General features: G+C 37.4%; 1 protein-coding gene across 5 annotated transcripts in view; it reads right to left on the reverse strand.

Moving 5' to 3' along the window:
* The window catches only part of ANKRD17 (ankyrin repeat domain 17), a 153,150-nt gene extending 133,982 nt beyond the window's left edge, over positions 1 to 19,168 (reverse strand). For 2 of the 5 annotated variants that reach the window (XM_025435816.3, XM_025435815.3), the window contains exon 1: positions 18,587 to 19,159. In XM_025435816.3, the coding sequence (XP_025291601.1) occupies positions 18,587 to 19,027 (441 nt within the window). In that variant the 5' untranslated portion in view covers positions 19,028 to 19,159. Of the gene's footprint in view, positions 1 to 18,586 lie in introns of all 5 variants that reach the window. The other 3 variants (XM_025435821.3, XM_025435820.3, XM_025435819.3) reach the window with 2 other exon arrangements.
* Positions 19,169 to 19,412: the final 244 nt, after the last annotated feature.

Here is a 19,412-nt window from a genome sequence, read left to right on the forward strand (position 1 = left end):
TATTATTTGTAATGGCAGAACACTAGGTACAATCAAAATACTGGCTACGAACACTGTATAAAACCAGGAAAAAAAATGATTCCTGACAAGAGAATACTTCCCAACCATTAAAGGAAATAAGAAACTATATGTGTATTTATATGGCAAGAGTATGATAAACTAGTAGTTTAAAAAAATTTCACAATATTTTCATAAGGACCACATTCATACAAAACAAAAATTTGTTTACATAAATACACACGTGGATATATGTATGAAAATGCACAAAAAAAAGTATAACATTACATATATCTGAGATTTATACCTTTAGGATATAAAAGGGAGATTTTCAACTATTATACTTATCTTTCTCTACTATTTAAAATTTTACAGTTTGTATTTACTACATGACTTAATAAAAATAGAAAAAACACAATGCAATTTCCCTTAAGATTCCTCTCACATAAAAAAATTAGAAAGAAAACAAAATACCAGTCACAGTTTGATATTATGATTGCATACTTTATCACAGGTTTGATTCAAAAGATATGTCATCCCACCAATGGAATTGAAACTTATCTAGCTTGAGTCTTTTTTTTTTTTTTTTTTTAGCTTGAGTCTTATAGCAACTCTTCTATTCTGGCATTTTTTTCTTTGAAATAGCAACTACATAATTTTTAAACTATTTCTGGTCTATCTGAAATATACTTCAAAATCACTGAAACAAAACTAAAACACAAAAGATAACACAAAAGATAACTAAAATACATTCATAGAATTTGTAAGTCCTGCCGTAAATGTGTATAGATATGTTCAAGTCCAAAAACAGCCTACTTAAGACTAATGACATCATAAATCATTAAGAACACTTTACAGATGCTGTTACTGCTCTTGTCTTCTTCATAAAAGCACCTTTACTTCTTTAGTAGAAATTTTTAAGGGAGGGAGGAAAGAAAGGAAAAAAAGAAGCCAAGCCTGCTTAGAGCTTTAGAGGTTAAGAGGGAAAAAAAAATGGTTTCAAAAGATCACTGACAACATACATTAAATGAAAAATATGGAAAATTACTTTGTTAACCATAAAACCCTGCAGACGTTAGCTACGTGTCAAAAAGCACAGGAAACTGTTTAGTACAAACAACTAATTTTAGGGGATCCCTGGGTGGCTCAGCAGTATAGTGACTGCCTTAGGCCCAGGGCATAATCCTGGAGAGTCCAGGGATCGAGTCCCACATCAGGTCCCCTGCATAGAGCCTGCTTCTCCCTCTGCCTGTGTCTCTGCCTCTCTCTCTATCTCTGTGTGTGTCTCTCATGAATAAATAAAATCTTAAAAAAAAAAAAATCCCTAATTTTAGTATATGGGCCTTCAGGTTACACAAATGCAGTACAAGTAGAGATGTATATACTGAGCATATATAATCCAGTCTACCATTCTACTGTCCAAATATATGAAATAAAGGTAGTACTTCAAAGAGTGAGAAAGGATAGATTGAAATAGCCAAATAAACTGATTAACCATTTAAAAATATAAGATTAATTAAGTTCCTATCTCCCTCCAAAAGTCAGTCTAAATTTAAAATACATGAATTAAGCCTAAAAAACAAGAGGTACAATAGTTAAAGGTGGAACAACCCAAATGTTCACAATGTATTATTCAGTCTTTATTAAAAAGGAAAGAAATACTGCCATATACTACAACACAGAGGAATCTTAGGGACGTTATGCTAAGTGAAATAAGTCAGTCATAAAAAAATGATACTACATGATTTCCATTTATATTACTCATCTAAAGTGGTCAAATTCACAGAAACAGAAAGTAAAATGTAATTGCCAGGAGATGGGGAAAGAGGAAAATGGGGAGTCTAGCTAGTTCTAGATAAAAAGTGTCTGTTGTATGACGTGAATATACTCAGCACTACTGAACTACACTTAAATGGTTAAAATGGTAATTTTTTTATTTTCCTTGTTTACCACAATTACTATTTTCTCAATTACAAATGAATTAAGAGGTATACATTGAATTACTTAAGCCACTTTTAAAAATTATAAAACTACAGAGATCAAATAATCAAACTCTTTTCTAACATCCAACTGGCAAATGTGGTTAAAAACACAAAATCGAAGATTAAAAAGAAAAAGAATGCATAAAATTGCATCTGTCGAGCACAAATCTTTTTAAGAGTAATGTAGGATTGGAATGTAGGAAAGGAATACAGTTTCTCTTAAGAAATTGGAAAATCTAATATGAAACGGATAATCTCCCAGAAAATATAAATTGAAATGTTAATGAAATCAAACCCAACACTGTGTTAAAAAAATACTACATAATACTAAGTATTCCCAACAGTTTAATATTAGGAAATTTATTACTGCAATTCATTATATGAATAGATTGAAGGGGGGGAAGAAATACTCATTTCAATAGATGCCAAAAATTTATTTGATAGAAGTCAGTATACATTTCTGATAAAACTTAGTGAGCTATGAGAAAGAGATATACTAAATTAAGAAAGGATATTTGCATTATACTTAATAGTGACACAGCAGCACTCCCATTAGCACTCCCTAGATAACAATTGCCTCTATTATAATCATTTTTATTCAACATTTTGGGAGTGTTCAAAACTGATGCAGTAAGAGGAAAAACAAGAGGTAAGAGTACTGAAAAAGAAGAGACCAAAGACAATACTTTATTGGAGTCAATATAACAATTTAATCAGAAAACTCAACAAAATAAACTGACTTAATATTAGAATTCAGCTTAGTCGCCATATATACAAGATCAAAATATCAAAATTCATAGGTTCCTATACTCCAACAATAACTAAATAAAAAGTGTAATGGAAGAAAAAAATTCAGGGGATCCCTGGGTGGCTTGGCGGTTTAGCGCCTGCCTTCAGCCTGGGGCATGATACCGGAGTCCCAGGATCGAGTCCCACATTGGGCTCTCTGCATGAAGCCTGCTTCTCCCTCCTCCTGTGTCTCTGCCTCTCTCTCTCTCTTTCTCTCTCTCTCATAAATAAATAAATAAATAAAGCTTTAAAAAAAAATTCATGATAGTAAGAACTATAAAATAATATGGAATAAATCCCCCCAAAATGTGCAAAATCTATATGAAAACTATAAAACTTTATTAAAGACAGATGAAGGGCCTGAAGAAAACAGAGGCATGCCATGTTTCTGGATGGAAATGCTCAGTATTACACATCTATTTCTCCTCAAACTAATCCATATTTCATTGTAATTCCAATTAAAATCTCAATAGGCATATTTTATGGCAGTTTACAAAAGCCATCTGATAAGTTATGCATAATATCTAAAACTCTTGACAGATCAATGAGGGAAAACTGCCTTCTAAGACATCAAAGCATTTTAACATATTAGGCTTTGAGCCATACAGAATCACAGATATTTGAGGACTCTCCATGTACAAAAAGAACACTATCAAAAGGTCCAATCTAATAACTAAAATTGATGTAAACAAAGGAATAAAAACAGCTATTATTAATCTGGGAATATTAAACACTCAAATTCCCCTACTCCCACCGCCCACAAATCCCTTTCCAAGTCTTAAGAAACAGAGGAGTCCACTAAAATATCTAATACTAATAAAGCTTGATCAAAGACCAAGAGGGCTCCCTATTTCTTACCCCAGTAGCAGTTATAGGCAGAAAACTGAAAGGGAGGGTGGAGAGGGGTAGATAGAGAGGAAAAGTTTCTTTCAATAACCCTGACCAAGAAAGGATATCTAAGCTGAAACCTAAAAGAGATGAGACAAAGAATTAGGGGAAGAATATTCTACAAAGAAAGTAAAACACCCTAAGTGAGAAAGTCTCCATGCTCTAAGAATAGAGCAGAACTAGAAGATAGTAAATGAACTAAAAAGGATATAAAATAAGGCTAGAATAGTTAGAAGGATCAGCCATACAAAGTCTTACAGGCCAAAGTAGGAGTTTGGATATTATTCTAACAGCAATGAGAAGTCAAATAACAATTTACATCTCACAAAGATTGGCCTAGTTGCTGCATGAAGAATGAAATGAAGTACAAGGAGGCAAGGAAGAAAGCTAGGAGATCAAATTAGGAGACCACAATGAAGTCCAAGCAAGATAACAGCCTGGGCTAATATGATGGCAGCAAACATGGAGAGAAGTGGGAAGTGTTGAGGTTTACCTTGGAAGTCTTATGTCCAGTATCCTTTCCATTCCCACTCTACCACTTTACCTTTTTGGTAGCAGAAACACTTTACAGGAAACCATTCCATGAGACTCAGATGAAAATGACCTGTCCTAGTCTATCTCCTAGAAGTACAGAAAGACATGATCTACACCTAAACAAAGCAGCTCTTTCCTTATCGACGACTGGTTCAAGAATGGACACATGACCCAAGAAGATTATTTCAGGATCCAGGAGTAACTGTTTTTCTTTGTATTGCTAGCCATAACAACAATGTAATCCTAAATTATATTGGTGTAAGACATTAATTGTCCTCCAACATCCACACTCCCTTTTCTTTAGTAAAACACTTCTCCACAAGCTATATCTGTGTGTGATGGCCTTATAACAAGAGCTGGGTCCCAGGTATGGACATAAAACTAAATTCTGGTCAGGAACTGATGTTTGCAATTTCTTGGCCAATTCATTAAAAGGAAGCTATCTGTGTATGCCTTTCTGTTTCTTATTTCTCATGTGCTTTACATTAGTTTTACATTAGGCCTGTCTTACAAAATACCATAGACTGGTGGCTTAAACAACAAAAATTTATTTTCTCACAGTTTTTTAGGCTAGAAGTCCAAGATCAAGGTGTCATCAGGTTTGGTTTCTTTAGAGGTCTCCTTCCTTGGCTTGTAGACAGCCACCTTTTTGCTGTGTCCTCACATGACCTTTTTTGTGTGCATTTCTGGTGCCTCTTGCTGTGTCCAAATTTCCTCTTCTTATAAGGACACTTGTCAGATTGGATTAGGGTGATGATCCACCCATATGACCTAATTTAACCTTAATTCCTTTTTTTAAGCATTACCTCTCAATGCAGTCACATTCTGAGATACTGGGGGTATAATAAGGCTTCTTTATTATTATCATTACTTTTTATCATGAGAAGTGCACTCTTTAATCCTCATTTCCATCCCCCTCTCCCACCTCCCCTCTGATAACCACTAGTTTCTTCTCTATAGTTAAGAGTCTGTTTCTTGGTTTGTCTTTTTTTCCTTTACTTGTATTGTCGGATCATATGGTATTTGTCTTTCTCTGGGTGATTTATTTTGTTTAGCATTATACTCTCTAGCTCTATTCATGTTGTTGCAAATATCAAGATTTCACTTCTTTATGGCTGAATAATATTCCTGTGTGTTACATCTTCTTTATCCATTCGTCAATTGAAGGACACTTGGGCTACTTCCATTATTTGGCTATTGTAAATAATACTGCAATAAACATGAGTGCATGTATCCCTTTGAATTAGTGTTTTTGTATTTTGGGGGAAATACCCAGTAGAGTAAGGTAGTTCTATTTTTAATGTTTTGAGGAAACTCCATTCTCTTTTCCACAGTAATAATATCCAGTTTGTACCCCACCAACAATGGAGGTTAGGGTTTCAACATGAATTTTGGAGGGACACAATTCAGCCCAAAACAGGCTGGAACATGAATGTGATGTTAATGACACAAATTAGACTTTGTAGATGAAGTCAACACCCTAAGGCAGAGCTGTCCAATAAAACTTTCTGTGACGATGTATATGTTCTATATCTGCACTCTCCAACATGGTAGCCACTAGCCACATGTGATTACTTAGATTAATTAAAACTAAATAAAACTAAAAATCTAGACCCTGTTGTACTAGGCACATTTAAAGCACTGAGTAGCCATACATGGTACACAGCTACTATACTGGACAGCACAGGTTAAGGGATGGTGTAACAAAACAGGAGCTTAGACCTATGTATGACCTGAAGGACTACCCCCAGGGTATCACATAACCAGATATGTTTTGGAGTCTCTTTATTCCAACAATCCATCTTATATTTTAACCAACAGAGTAAATTGCCATAACAAATTCCTAAAAACTCTGGTAAGGCTCAGAGGACAGATAGCAAGGAAACACATCAGGCTGAAGAACCAACAACCTCTGTTATCCAGTACCAAACCACTATGCCTGAAATAATGGGGAGGGCACATTATATGACTACCAAATGTGTATAACTCTAAGAAAAGCAATTAAAAAACTCAGAATATTGGTGGCTGTTGGTTGTTTAAAGAACTGGCAAAAAGAACAGCTCCACCAAGAGTAACACAGTTTGTAAACAGAGATAGACATAAATACAATGCCACCGTGGGAAGCTCTTTCAGTAGCAAACTCTAACCTGAATCCTGTACATTGAGGCCTCTCAGGTTAGGAAAGGCAGGACTTTTGTGCTCCAAATATACCAAGAGAACTTTGTGACCTCAAAGGTTTTTTGCCACAGGGTAGCAAAGAACACGTGAAGAGTATTGCTTTCCTACCTGGGTTTTGATGTGTCAACTTGGTTAAACTCTGACTGATAAACCAATCAAGCCTATTTTTTCAGATACCCTCAAGGTAGCCCAGTAACAGGGAGAACAGCACTATGAGAACAAAGAGCTTTCAAAAAATCTAAAAGAGATCTTCTGCTGATGATAAAGTCATACGGTACTGACTTAAAGAAAACAGAATAGAAATTAAAGTTTTTGAAAGTTTTACCACCAAACTACATTACTAGCCTATAGAAACCTATGACTATGGGCAGCCAGGGTGGCTCAGCCGTTTAGCGCCACTTTCGGCCCAGGGTGTGGTCCTGGAGACCTGGGATCGAGTCCCATGTCGGGCTCTCTACACGGAGCCTGCTTCTTTCTCTGCCTCTTGCCTCTGCCTCTCTCTGTGTCTCTCATGAATAAACAAATAAAATCTTAAAAAAAAAAAGAAAGAAAGAAAGAAAGAAACCTATGACTGAACCTTAAATAACCCTTAATCTATACCAACTGGCAGGGAGCTATAAAAGTTGGACAATTTCTAGGGATGTCATTATCTTGAATGCCTATTACTTCAGATGTGGCAAAGGGAAATAACAAACAAGGAAGAATCACCTAAGAACAAAGCCAACGACACACACAATAATCAAAATGGCATTTCTATCATAGAGCAAAATCAAAGGCTTAACTGAGGAATTTATATGTTGCCAAAGCAGAGTCTTCAGTCAAGAAGGATTTCAGTATTAACATGGGCCAACTACTGCTATCTACTTCTGTTTTTTCCTTCTCCAACGAAGCATCATTATGATTATCCTATTCCTATTCACTGCTGTGCAATGGTTGGGCAAAATAAGAGACACATTATTTATTATTTTATAGATTACTGGCTGAATTAAGAGAAAAAGAATTATGTAAATATCTATCATGTTGAGCTACATCTAGTAACTGGATGAAACTTTGGAGTGATTCTCAAGAAAGGAAGAAAAGTATCTGTTAGAAGAAAGGTTTGTACAAATATTGGATGACCAAAAAGTTCATATCCATACTCAAGAAGAAAAGTTTAAATTAGAAATACACATACCAATAAAAAATAAATTTATAAATTGGAAATACACACTTGACAGTCACTAGCATTACATATAAATACACAAGACTAGATAAGATCACCTAAGAAGTGAGACTACACACAAGATGGAAAAGGGCCCACGACTGAGCAACGAGGTCCTAAATAATCAAAGAATGTACAGTGAGGGGAGTAGGAGGAAACAAGAAGACCAAAAAAAGCTGCTAGTAATGTCGAAACAGAAGAGGGTGGTATTACATAAGCAAAGAGAGTAGCATTTTTTGAAGAGACAAAAATTGGCCAACAAGATCAAATGCTACTAAAAAGAGTAAATAAGAAATGGACACAACAGTTAAATATTATATTTAAAAAGATATCTGTGTATCTTTCAAAAACAAAGCATCACAGCGGTATCAAAAGAAAATTTCTAAGAATATTTTCTTAAAATATTGGGGTGAAGGTCTCTAGAAATTATAAAAGAGTAAGTCATTTTACTACACAAAAATAAACATGTTTCTACATTGCGAACATACTGTAAACAGAGAGCACAAATAATACTGTGAAGGATTATTATGCATAAATATAAACAGCACCAACAAATCACTAAGAAAAAGACAATTCTAATAGAAAAGGTAAAGGATATAACAGGAAATTTTCCAAAGAAATCCAAATGAAAAATAAAAATAAAAATTTATTCATGTCAATAGTACTCAGGAAAATGAAAACAAAACAATACAAACACTTTTTTGTTTAACACGTTTTAAGAACTAAGATTGCTCATTTCCAGTAATATCCTTAAAATCCTGTTGATGGAAGTTAAACTTGGAAGTATTTATTAAATTTAACACATGCATAACCTCTGGCTCAGCAATTCTTTCCAGGAATCCATCCCAAAGAAATATTTTTATACTCAAAAATAACTGTAAAAGGACATTTACTTCAGCATTATACATGTAATAGCAACGTACTAAAAACAATCAAAATGTCTACCAATATAGGGGCACCTGGGTGGCTCAGTTGGTTAAGCACTCCACCCTTGGTTTTGGCTCAGGTCATGATCTCAGGGTCATGAAATCCAGCCCCACATCTGGCTCCAAGTCTGCTTGAGATTATCTTTCTCCCTCTCTCTCTCCGCCCCTCCCCCCTTGCACATGTGCCTGTGCACACTTTCTCTCTCTAAAATAAATAAATCTTTTAAAAAATGTCTACCAATATAAAAGAGCAAATAAATTATGAACATTCATTCTATGGAACATTCATAAGAAAATGAGAACAATGAGGCAAATCCTAATGTACTTGGTCAGACACACATCCCCACTTCCCCACCCCACACTCATTCATTCACTCCCACCAAGAAAAGAAACTAGAACATTTGATATACACCAAGCTGTTAGTAGCATTTACTTTAAGAAAGAAGATAAAAAAAAATTATTAGAAGACTCTTTTAAAGTATGAACGTATTCATTAGTTTTTATAGCTAAGTACGTAATCATTGAAGACTTATCTTTTCAACTGATGTATTTTAAGTATGCTCATCAATTAAACTTTTAGCAGACAAAATGTGTAAGTGATAACTTTGTTCTGTGTGACAGATAATTTGATTAACATACACCAAGGGTGAAAGAAAAAATTTCAAATAATGATTAATTCTGAAGGGTAGAATTATAAGTAAATGCTACATTTAAAATCTAACTTAGAAGGCTTTTAACATTGTACTCTACACCATCCTATCACTCAACTCCTCATATTTTAACATATTTGTACCTGCATTAACCATTAAGTATACCTTTATAACATCTATTCTTACTACAAAATCTTCACAGTAAAATCAGAATGGATGAATATTTGGTGTAATGTAATTGCTAAGGATATTCTAGAAAAAGAGCAGATACAGACTACATCATATAAAAAAAATCAGAACATAATACCACAAATTAGGGAGTATTCCAAGAGGCACTCATAAAAGATGTAAAGTCTACCCAGCTTATATTCAAAAACAGAAATAAAACAATCCCTATAATGAGACCAATTCTAAAGTTATATATACAGTATAGTATATATAGCATATATAGTATAGTATATATAGTATATATCTACAGTTATACTGAAAACACAGATCCCCAAATTAATTATACAAAACTAAAACCATCTTCACAGTTTTAAATTATTATTAATTTATCTCAACATGACTTAAATTTTACGAAGCTAGTAATAATGTTTCAGTGCCTTCAAATTCTTCATAATCCCTGATTTTGCTAGGTCTCAATAATGCTTTTTAAATTTATTTAGGAAAGTATAATAGTGGGCAGCCTGGGTGGCTCAGCAGTTTAGCGCACCACCTGCAAGCCCAAGGTGTGATGCTAGAGACCCGGGATGGAATCCTATGTCGGACTCCCCGCATGGAGCCTGTTTCTCCCTCTGCCTGTGTCTGTGCCTCTCTGTCTCTCATGAATAAATAAATAAAATCTTAAAAAAAAAAAAAAAAAAAGGGCAGCCCAGGTGGCTCAGCGGTTTAGCGCCTCCTTCAGCCCAGGGCGTGATCCTGGAGACCGGGGATAGAGTCCCACATCAGGCTCTCTGCATGGAGCCTGCTCTTCCCTTTGCCTGTGTCTCTGCCTCTCTCTCTCTCTCTCTCTCTCTCTGTGTGTGTGTGTGTTTCTCACGAATAAATAAATGTCTTAAAAAAAAAGTATAATAGTGATATTTTCTAAAAATCAGAAAAAAAATTCCATCATTGAATTTTTCATGTAAATTTAAGTTTTACTAACCTACAACATTAATAAAATAATTTAACTCAACATATACAGCTATTATTTTAAATATAGCTGACTTTTTAACATTCACTGAGAGGGAAATGGTTGAGATTACTATATACTCAAAACAGCTACACATAGGAGACTCAGTAAATGTCAGGTAAAAGAATTAACTCCTATACTACATCTTGAACTAGTAAGTACTGGAGGCTTGATAACAGGACTCCTTCTGTTTGATTAAATTCAAATAAAATATAAGAGGAAAACGAGACAATAATGAGATCAAAGACTGAACTGGAAATAGACCTGATATAACACAAACTAGAAGACAAACTTCCTTTCCTTCCTGGTCTCAGACTGAGACTGATAGGAAAGAAGGAAAGGAAAATAGAACTATATGTTAATGTTTATTCATTCCAAATTCAAAACTGATGAAACTAATTTTTCTACAGATCAAGTTATTTCTCAAAGGTTCTTTAATTACAAGACAATTCAAGAGGAAAACACAGATCACTAATTTTAGGATAGGTTATTTCTTCACCTTTTTAAAAAATTTTCTGCTTTATTTTTGGGGAGGGAGGAAGGAAGGAAGGAAAGAAGGTAGGTAGGTTGGTTAGTTAGTTAAGGTTAGTTTCCAGAAAGAACAAGTAAAGTAAGTTCTGGACTTCTCAACACAAATAGGTCTTCTGAGTTACCACATTACCTTGGCTACAAGCAGTTTCCCAATTCCAAACAATGCACATAAATGCCTGCCTGATTCCCCACTACTACTGCAGTGAGAATGTTTCAAAATAACAAGGTGGGAGGGAGGGAAGAGGCAGTCACCTGACCTCTCTAAAATATCCAATAAAAGTTCTGCACACACACCATGGGTGTAAGGGAAAAAAGAATAAAGGAAGGAAGGAAAGAAGGAAGGAAGATTAAATGAGACTTAAGGATAGCTCAGGAGAGGAATGCCTGCTAGAGATATATGTGGCCTGATAGAGATGCATCTGTATAAATTAGTTTCATAAATTTGTCATGTCTGGTGTGTACTTTCAAATAATATCAAGAATTAAGAAATGAGGAGTTTACTTATTTTCAAAATTTAAATAACACTACCTAACACACCTCACATTTTTCTCCATGATTCAAGTTTCAGTAACTGATTAATCTGAACATTAAGTAACAAGCAATAAGAATATAATTAAGGATAATCTGCAATCCTCCTTGATCATGGATTCCATCCCTAACCCTCCAATCATTTTTAAATTATCCCACTCTAGATCCTCCCTAGTTTTGGTCAACATTTCCATGGTACAGCAGATGGAAATATACATAATCTATTTTGTGCAGAGGTATCACAGAATTATTTAAAATAAGAGTTATGATTCTCCAATACCGCATTTCATCTTGTTCCACACCATACTGAACTTTTACTGAAAACGCATGCTTTGTTTCAGATCATTTACCAAAAAAAAACCACATTTTTTTACCCGTGACTCATAAAAACCTATTCAGCATTTTTAACATATTCTCAACAACCTTCTCAAACACAATTCACTCTGACCTACTGTACACCTGAGAGGTATTTCACCATATTATCCAAATTATTTATAAATATACTAAATAATATTGGGTCCAAAAGAAATTCCTAAAGTACTACAAACTTTACATATTTTTGCAACTGACCCTCTTTTATGTCTATAGTCTTACCCAGAAGTAAACTTAAGCCAACTCTTTCAAAAGATCAAGGTAATGTTTACGAGTTTTAGAAGATAACAGAAGGCAATCTGTGTTGTACTTTAAATAATCAGGTCTCTATTAATGTTGAGTTTCAAAGCATTTTTGGGAAAAATGAAATTCAATATGTCTTTTTTCAATAATTAAAATCTAAATTATAAATCATGATAAAATGATATCTATGTTGTTCCACAACTTCACTTCCCCTAATGATTGAAAAAGTTTTTAAAGAGAAGAAAATATATACATTAGTAAGTTAAAAAACACCAAACATGACAAGAGCTGTTTTGATTCTGTATGGCACGTGGATAGGCATAACTACCAGACAAGTAAGGTTCCAGGGACTAAAAGGGTATTCATATTCACTCTTTACCTTCAATTCCCTAACGATTTTTTTCTTCCCCCAAAAGGTGAAAGTTGAAGGAAGTTAGTCAGATTGGGCATAGATTATCAAGGATGTTGGTGCCCCCTATTGGTGCTAACAAAAACTAAGTGGTATCAACACACTATCTCACATACCACTATGAAGTGAAATTTTTTTCATCGATGTTGGTCAAGTCTGTAAAAATTATATGGAAATTCATGACAAGTACCTTTACTAACCCACTAAATCATCTTTGTAAGAATGCAGAATTAACTACTGTCATAAATGCAAATATGCTATCTCAAAGACCTAAAAACTGAACTTCCAGTCAACCAGATGGTAAAACTGGATGCCAGTAGCAGCAGTCTAGTAAACAGTCTAGCAAATTTTGGGAAGTCTCTGACGAACCCAAATATTTCCAGAGTAGTGGTTAAAGAAGAAATACTTATTAATTACTTATTTATTTTTACTTCAGACATCTAACTTCTTGAAAACCTAGCAAAGGTAAGACACTAAGACTTATGTAACACATTGAACAGTGCAGCAGGAGATACAAAGATGTGTAAGGCAAGGTTTCCATCTTCAGATCTGATAGTTCTTAGCAGACTAGATGAAAACTGATTCATTAATTAAACAATTAAAAGACAAAATATGAGGACTTAAGACAAAGTAAGCGTAAGGTTAGTTTCCAGAAAGAACAAGTAAAGTAAGTTCTGGACTTCTCAACACAAATAGGTCTTCTGAGTTACCACATTACCTTGGCTACAAGCAGTTTCCCAATTCCAAACAATGCACATAAATGCCTGCCTGATTCCCCACTACTACTGCAGTGAGAATGTTTCAAAATAACAAGGTGGGAGGGAGGGAAGAGGCAGTCACCTGACCTCTCTAAAATATCCAATAAAAGTTCTGCACACACACCATGGGTGTAAGGGAAAAAAGAATAAAACACTTATGAGCACCTTCAACAAAATCTTGGGTTTAATGTCAGGTATTCACAGCCTACCCAGATCCTAAGTCAACTCCTATTTAAAAGTAAAATTTTTTTGGCTTAGTAAAGAAAATAACCTTGAAAACTAAAAATCTGAGAGAAGCAACAGATTGCTTCTAAAGAGGGTAGTTTTCACTATCAAGTTTATTTTGTTAACAGTTGTTAATTCTAGATGGTAGGAACACGGACACACTTATCTGTACTTTTCTGTATTTCTTCCTTTTCAAGGAGTTGAATAAAAAAAAAGAGAAGGTGAACAAGAAAATAGGAATAAGAAAAGGAAAGAAAAGTTTAGGGTAGTCAACTTGTCTTCAGTGATTGCCCTACTACCTAAACGTATGTTCTCCTATACCATTTGAATTTGTTTTCACACTATCTGAAATGCCAACATCTAAGATGTCGCACTCAACACCACATAACAACATGTGAATGAATTAATTAATTAATAAATGAGTGAGTGAGCAAGCGAATGAACGAGGAGGCTTTGACTCAGACAGGTTACGTCCTGCTTTGCCACTTACTAGCTATGTGACTCTGATGAAGTTACCCAAAACCCTTCTAAGCCAGGATCTTTGCCTTTGAAGTCAATATGAATATCCTCTCCCAACATTTGTATACTTCTGAAATTCACCCACTTTATTCAGGATCTACATTAACCATTTACTCTCGCTCTCATACTTCCCAAAACCTATATTTAATTATTGGTGCATTTTAAAATCAATGTGTCTTAAAACATGTTTCTCACCATTACTTACCCAGTAGAGCAAAATGCCCAGCATATAATAGGAACTCTAAACATTTTATTAAATAATGAAACATATATAAAAATACCTACTTTGTAGGGATATGGTGAAAATAAAATGAAAATATATTACTTGTATTATCTCATTTAATTCTCATACCAATGATATAAAGTAGAACATACCTTACCATCATTTACATAAGAGGAAATTAAGGTGCAGAGAAGTTAATACTTGCCTGAGATCGCAAAGCTAGTGAGTAATGGATCATATCTACGCTCTTAACCATTATGTTGGATTTAACATACAGTAGGCACTGAATAATAGTTTCTTATGTTTTTAAAATGTAAATGTATCTAGGAGGCTTAAGGTACTTATCAGGCATTCAACAATCAATGTATATTGGCTTAACTGGCTTTCCCTGTAATACCTATGGAAGAGGACTGTCGCTAAGAATTAGCAACTAAAAGATACTGAAATAAGTCCAAACTTTAGCTATTTGGCAGTCCTGGATCCAAGAAGGGAAAAGGAAACTCAATTCCTTCTCTTGGTTTCCTAGATGAATTCTGGATCCTCCCTAAGTACTAGTTACTCACTGAAAATGTTTTTTATCAAGTATTGTGTTTAAGCAGTCTAGAAGACAGGATAATTATGACAGAACTATTTCTTCAAAGATCTTAAAATACCGCTTTATCAATTAAGAGATGAAAATGGGGAAAAGGTAAGCTTCTCTGGACTTATCTGGGATTCTACCACTGTAACAAAGGAACTTGGGTGGCATTTTTCCATTAAAAAACAACAACAACAAAAAGATTTTGAAGTGAATTTGAGAGAAAACTATCGACTGAAATAATTTTTCTCTCATACTCAACCCTACCTTTTCCAGGTCTACAAACAGATTCTCCCTGGCCTTGCAAATTCCTTAAAAAGTGAGTGGCTCAGCAGTTGAGCGTCTTGCTTTCAGCTCAGGATGTGATCCCAGGGTCCTGGGATCACGTCCCGCATCAGACTCCCCATGAGGAGCCTGCTTCTCCCTCTGCCTATGTCTCTGCCTCTCTCTGTGTGTCTCTTATGAATAAATAAATCTTAAAAAAAAAAAAATAGTCAATACTAATTTATTCACTGGCTCCCCTTGTCTAAAATTTCACCACTAGATTTGTCTCTTAAATTTAAAGCCTCAAATTACCTACCAAAAATAACTGGAATTCTGAATAACTCCTACTAACATCTTTACATTTTATGCATCTTTAGTAAAAGTTACTTTTGAACATGAATGCTACCTTTACTAGCAAGTTTTTTCCCCTTCGAACTCTTCATTAGCAAACACAGACTGATAACATTCAATTACATTTAAAAATGCACTCAACAAAATGCAATGTTATTTCTGAAATGGAGTATGAACTCTCGCAATTTTAACTTTTGTGCATTACAACTTATATGTTAGGAAATACAACTCCGTGTATTTTCCATGTTAGTCACCCACCGAAAGCCAACGAAATTCTGCATTTTTCAATTTCTGATCTAAGATTTTAAGTCAAATGGGAGTAGGAGAGGGAAGAGGAGAGCTCCTGGTCTTATACTTTTGTTTTCAGGTATAGATGAAGTTACACATATTATCTAAAACATGATTATCCTATTCTGATACTGAAAAGAAAATCCAATTCTCAATAAGCTATTCTAACATTTAATAAGAATTAGATTCCTGTTCTTCAACATTCAAATAAAGCTGTTCTTTAAATTGAATCTCCTTTCCTTCCAACGGTTTCCTCTTTCAGCAGATATACAGAATATCCAGCTAACATTTCTTCATAGCAAATGTATGTTTTTATTAAATTATCCTCCAATTTTTCAGTTTAAATACCTGAAACCACAACTATATACAAAAACTATAGCCTTTCATGTTCTTTTCTCATCTTTTTATGATTTCTATTGGAAGGATAATCTCAAGGATCATATTATCCACATTTTTCATTGTGTAGCCAATAACAGAATGAATTAGAAAATGGACTTAAATACCATGAGTATTAGCCACAAGATTTCCTAGCTCTAGAAAGCTAAACTTCTGCTGACATGCCAATAAAATGATAATAATATGAAAAACATTGCACAACTCATCCATTTGGCTTATAATGTACAGTGACTGTGAGATTTACTTCTTTATTTTGGTAAAGGATGGAGGCAGGTGCAGAGGCATACTGTATTCCTTTCTGTCTGCTCATCCCTCATGTACCTATATAGATTTATTTTTAATGGCTGTACTTTCTTACTTACACTTATTTCTCCTGACTCATCTTCATTACTGACAAACCCATTGTTTACACCACTGTGCACAAAACAAAATAAAGCATACTAGAAACAAAGAAACTCCCCTACCTAGTTGATGATAGTCAACATATATCACTCCCAATTTCTGAGGATAATAAATGTGACTCACAAAATTAACACCTATAAACTTACTAAAAGTTTTGCTTATTAGGCCAAATTTCAATGAACAAAACTACCTAGGTATGTGAAGTTTATAGCATAATATTCCAGTAAGTACTCCACTCAACTTGATACCAAGTTCCGAACCAAAGCTTGATATTTTGTGGGAGAATTTAAAATCTTAATAAAAAACTGGCATTTTGCCTACATCTGCCCATGATTGTGTTACCTTGAAGTTCATTGCAATTTCTTGAAAGATGTCAGGAGGGGAAATGAGTGGTCATAAAAAATGTATTGGTCTGAACCATTAGAAAACTTTGATTTCTACTTTTGCTACTATCCACCACAGTTTCCTCTAAAGCTTGTTCTCCTCATTTTTAAAACAAAAGGGCTGAACTAGATCATCTCTAAAATGTTTCTCATCTCTGCAAAGAATCACACAAGTGAAGTGATTCTAACTACCATAATAGATTTTACTGGAAATAAGAATCCCGCCACATCCTCCTCTTCATTGTTACAAGTGCAGCCCAAGTAACACACTATACTGAAAGGCCCAACTAAAACCAATACAGAATCTACCAATACAAACCTATTCTTGGAATTCAACAGGATAACGGAATAGCAGGGAATGTCCATCTTTTTGGTATACATACTTGAACTATTACATCTCTACCTGTCTAACTTCATCCAATCTGAGGTAAAAGAATCTGGTCTTCCAATAGAGGACAAGTCTCAAACTCGCATTTCTCTACTGGAACGGAACTAAAGATCCAATAGTACAATTTTCAAAAAAAAAAAAAAAAAAAAAACCAAGCCTTGCACCAAGATAAACTCTGTGGAAGAGAATAATGGCAAGTGATGCTTCTAGATAATTCAGTTGTTCTCTTACAACTCAGATTTAAAATCAGCCTTTCAGGTTATTTTTCCTTCTGCTGCCTTAAGTTACAACTTCATTCTCCGAATCGAGATTTTCCTAGCTTCCATTTCAGGGAGTGGACGAGAGAGTTACAAAAGAGCTGATAGTAAGGCTCTTATTTTTCGTCAGTATGGTATGTTTTACTGAGCTTTTGGGTTCTATGTGGCCTTTGAAGAATAAGGTCCTGCAACGCCGCCTGTCTGTGGACCCAGGAAAGATTATAAACAGTTATGAAACCAGATCACTAGGACAAACCAAGAGGCCTTCCTATTCCAACTCACCACAACCAAGGCTGGCTTCAACGCACTGTTTAGCTGCCCCACATTATCTGGAAAACGACAGAGCCTGGCTTTACTTTTTCCTTAGTAAGAAAGCATCTGAAGATGCACAGGTATGCACGTGTAGGAGTCAAACGCATTTTTCAGCCGCCGAGTTGCGTATGGATGTGTATGCATCTAAAATCAGTTCACCCTTGATCCATCCAAAACCCTTGAGGGATCAAAGAACTAAAAGCTACTTCAGCAGCCACAACTAATCATGAAAAGAAGAAGAAGAAAAAAAAAAAAAAAAAGCAGCAGCCTGCAGCAGAACAGTATGGAAAAGTACAGCTTCTCACGTGTTTCTCACACACACAGATACTTCTTAGCTCTGAGTCCGTCGCAACCTTTCTTCCCTCCCCTCAGAACTGCTCCCTTCCACCTCGCAAGTGGGAGAATCCATCCACCAAGCTCCTGGCCATTCCGCGAGAGACCCAGCTGCCTATTATCCTCTCCCTCGCGTTCCGGCCCCGCCCCCGCCCCCGCCCCAGGAGTTACACGGCCCTACTGACCCCAGGCGGACCCCGCCGGGTGAGCACACGGGGATCTAACCAGCTCCTCACGCTTAACCGCGTGGAGGGAGCATCCTAGCGCCAGCAGCGGGTCATCCAAGCCCGTGGGCCCCGCGGCCTCCCGCCCCCACGTGTCAGCTACCCTCCCCCACATCCCCACGCCTCGCGACTTAGGCCGGGGCGGAACGGGGACAGCGGACGGCCGCGCCACCGAGGGGCAGGAGCCCACGAGAACGTGTCCCGCCGCGAGTCCCCTCCCTCCTCCGGCCCCTGGGCCCTGTACGGTCCCTTCCTCCCTCCTTCCTTTGAAACCAGGCCCTTGCCTCAGAAACCTCCTCTTCCTCGTCGTCGTCGTCCTCCTCTTCCTCGCTGTTGTTGCTGCTGGTGCCGCCGCCGCCGCCTCCGCCGCCTCCGCCGCCGCCGCCGCCTCCGCCGCCTCCGCCGCCGCCGCCGCTGTTGTCGCTGTCGCTGCTGCTTTCGCTGCTGCTGGGGGGTCGGCAGGTCCGGTTGCGCTTGGCCTTGTGGTGTTGCTGCTGCGGCGGCTTCTTCTTCAGGAGCAGGTCGCAGACTCGCACCATCCCACGAGGAGAGGAGGCCGAGCGAGCCCCGCCGCCGCCGCCGCCGCCTACGCCGCTGCCGACCTCCGCCGCCGCCGCCGCCGCCACCGCGGGGGGGCCCGCCACGGCCGCCACCGCCACCGCCGGGGGGCTCCCTTCTACCTCAGCCGCCGCCGCCGCCGCCGCCGGAACCGTCGCCTTCTCCATCCCCAGGGAAAGAGGGAGGGCGCGGGCGGGGGAGGGGCGCGGGGGCTACGCTCTACCGCGACTTCGGCCGCACCGGGGCCGCACAGCGCTCGGGGCCGCCTCCGCCGCCACCGCCTCGGTCACCTCTACTGCCGCCGCCGCCGCCGCCGCTCCGCCAGCTCTCACCTCGTCTCGCGATACTAAGGGCGGGGAGCCTGACGGAGGGAGGGAGGGGGAGGGACGGGGAGGGAGGGGGGAGTGGGGGGGGGGCGAGGCGTGAAGGGAGACCGGGTGTCGGGAGACCGCGAGAAGGCGAGGGAGGGCAGCCCCGGGCGGCCGCCGATGCGGGGCGGCGGGGACAGAGGAGGCCCGCGGGCGTTGTCGCGGAGCCCGCGGGCGCCCGGAT

This window comes from Canis lupus, chromosome 13 (genome assembly GCF_003254725.2).
Source record: "Canis lupus dingo isolate Sandy chromosome 13, ASM325472v2, whole genome shotgun sequence".
Lineage (NCBI taxonomy): Eukaryota > Metazoa > Chordata > Mammalia > Carnivora > Canidae > Canis > Canis lupus.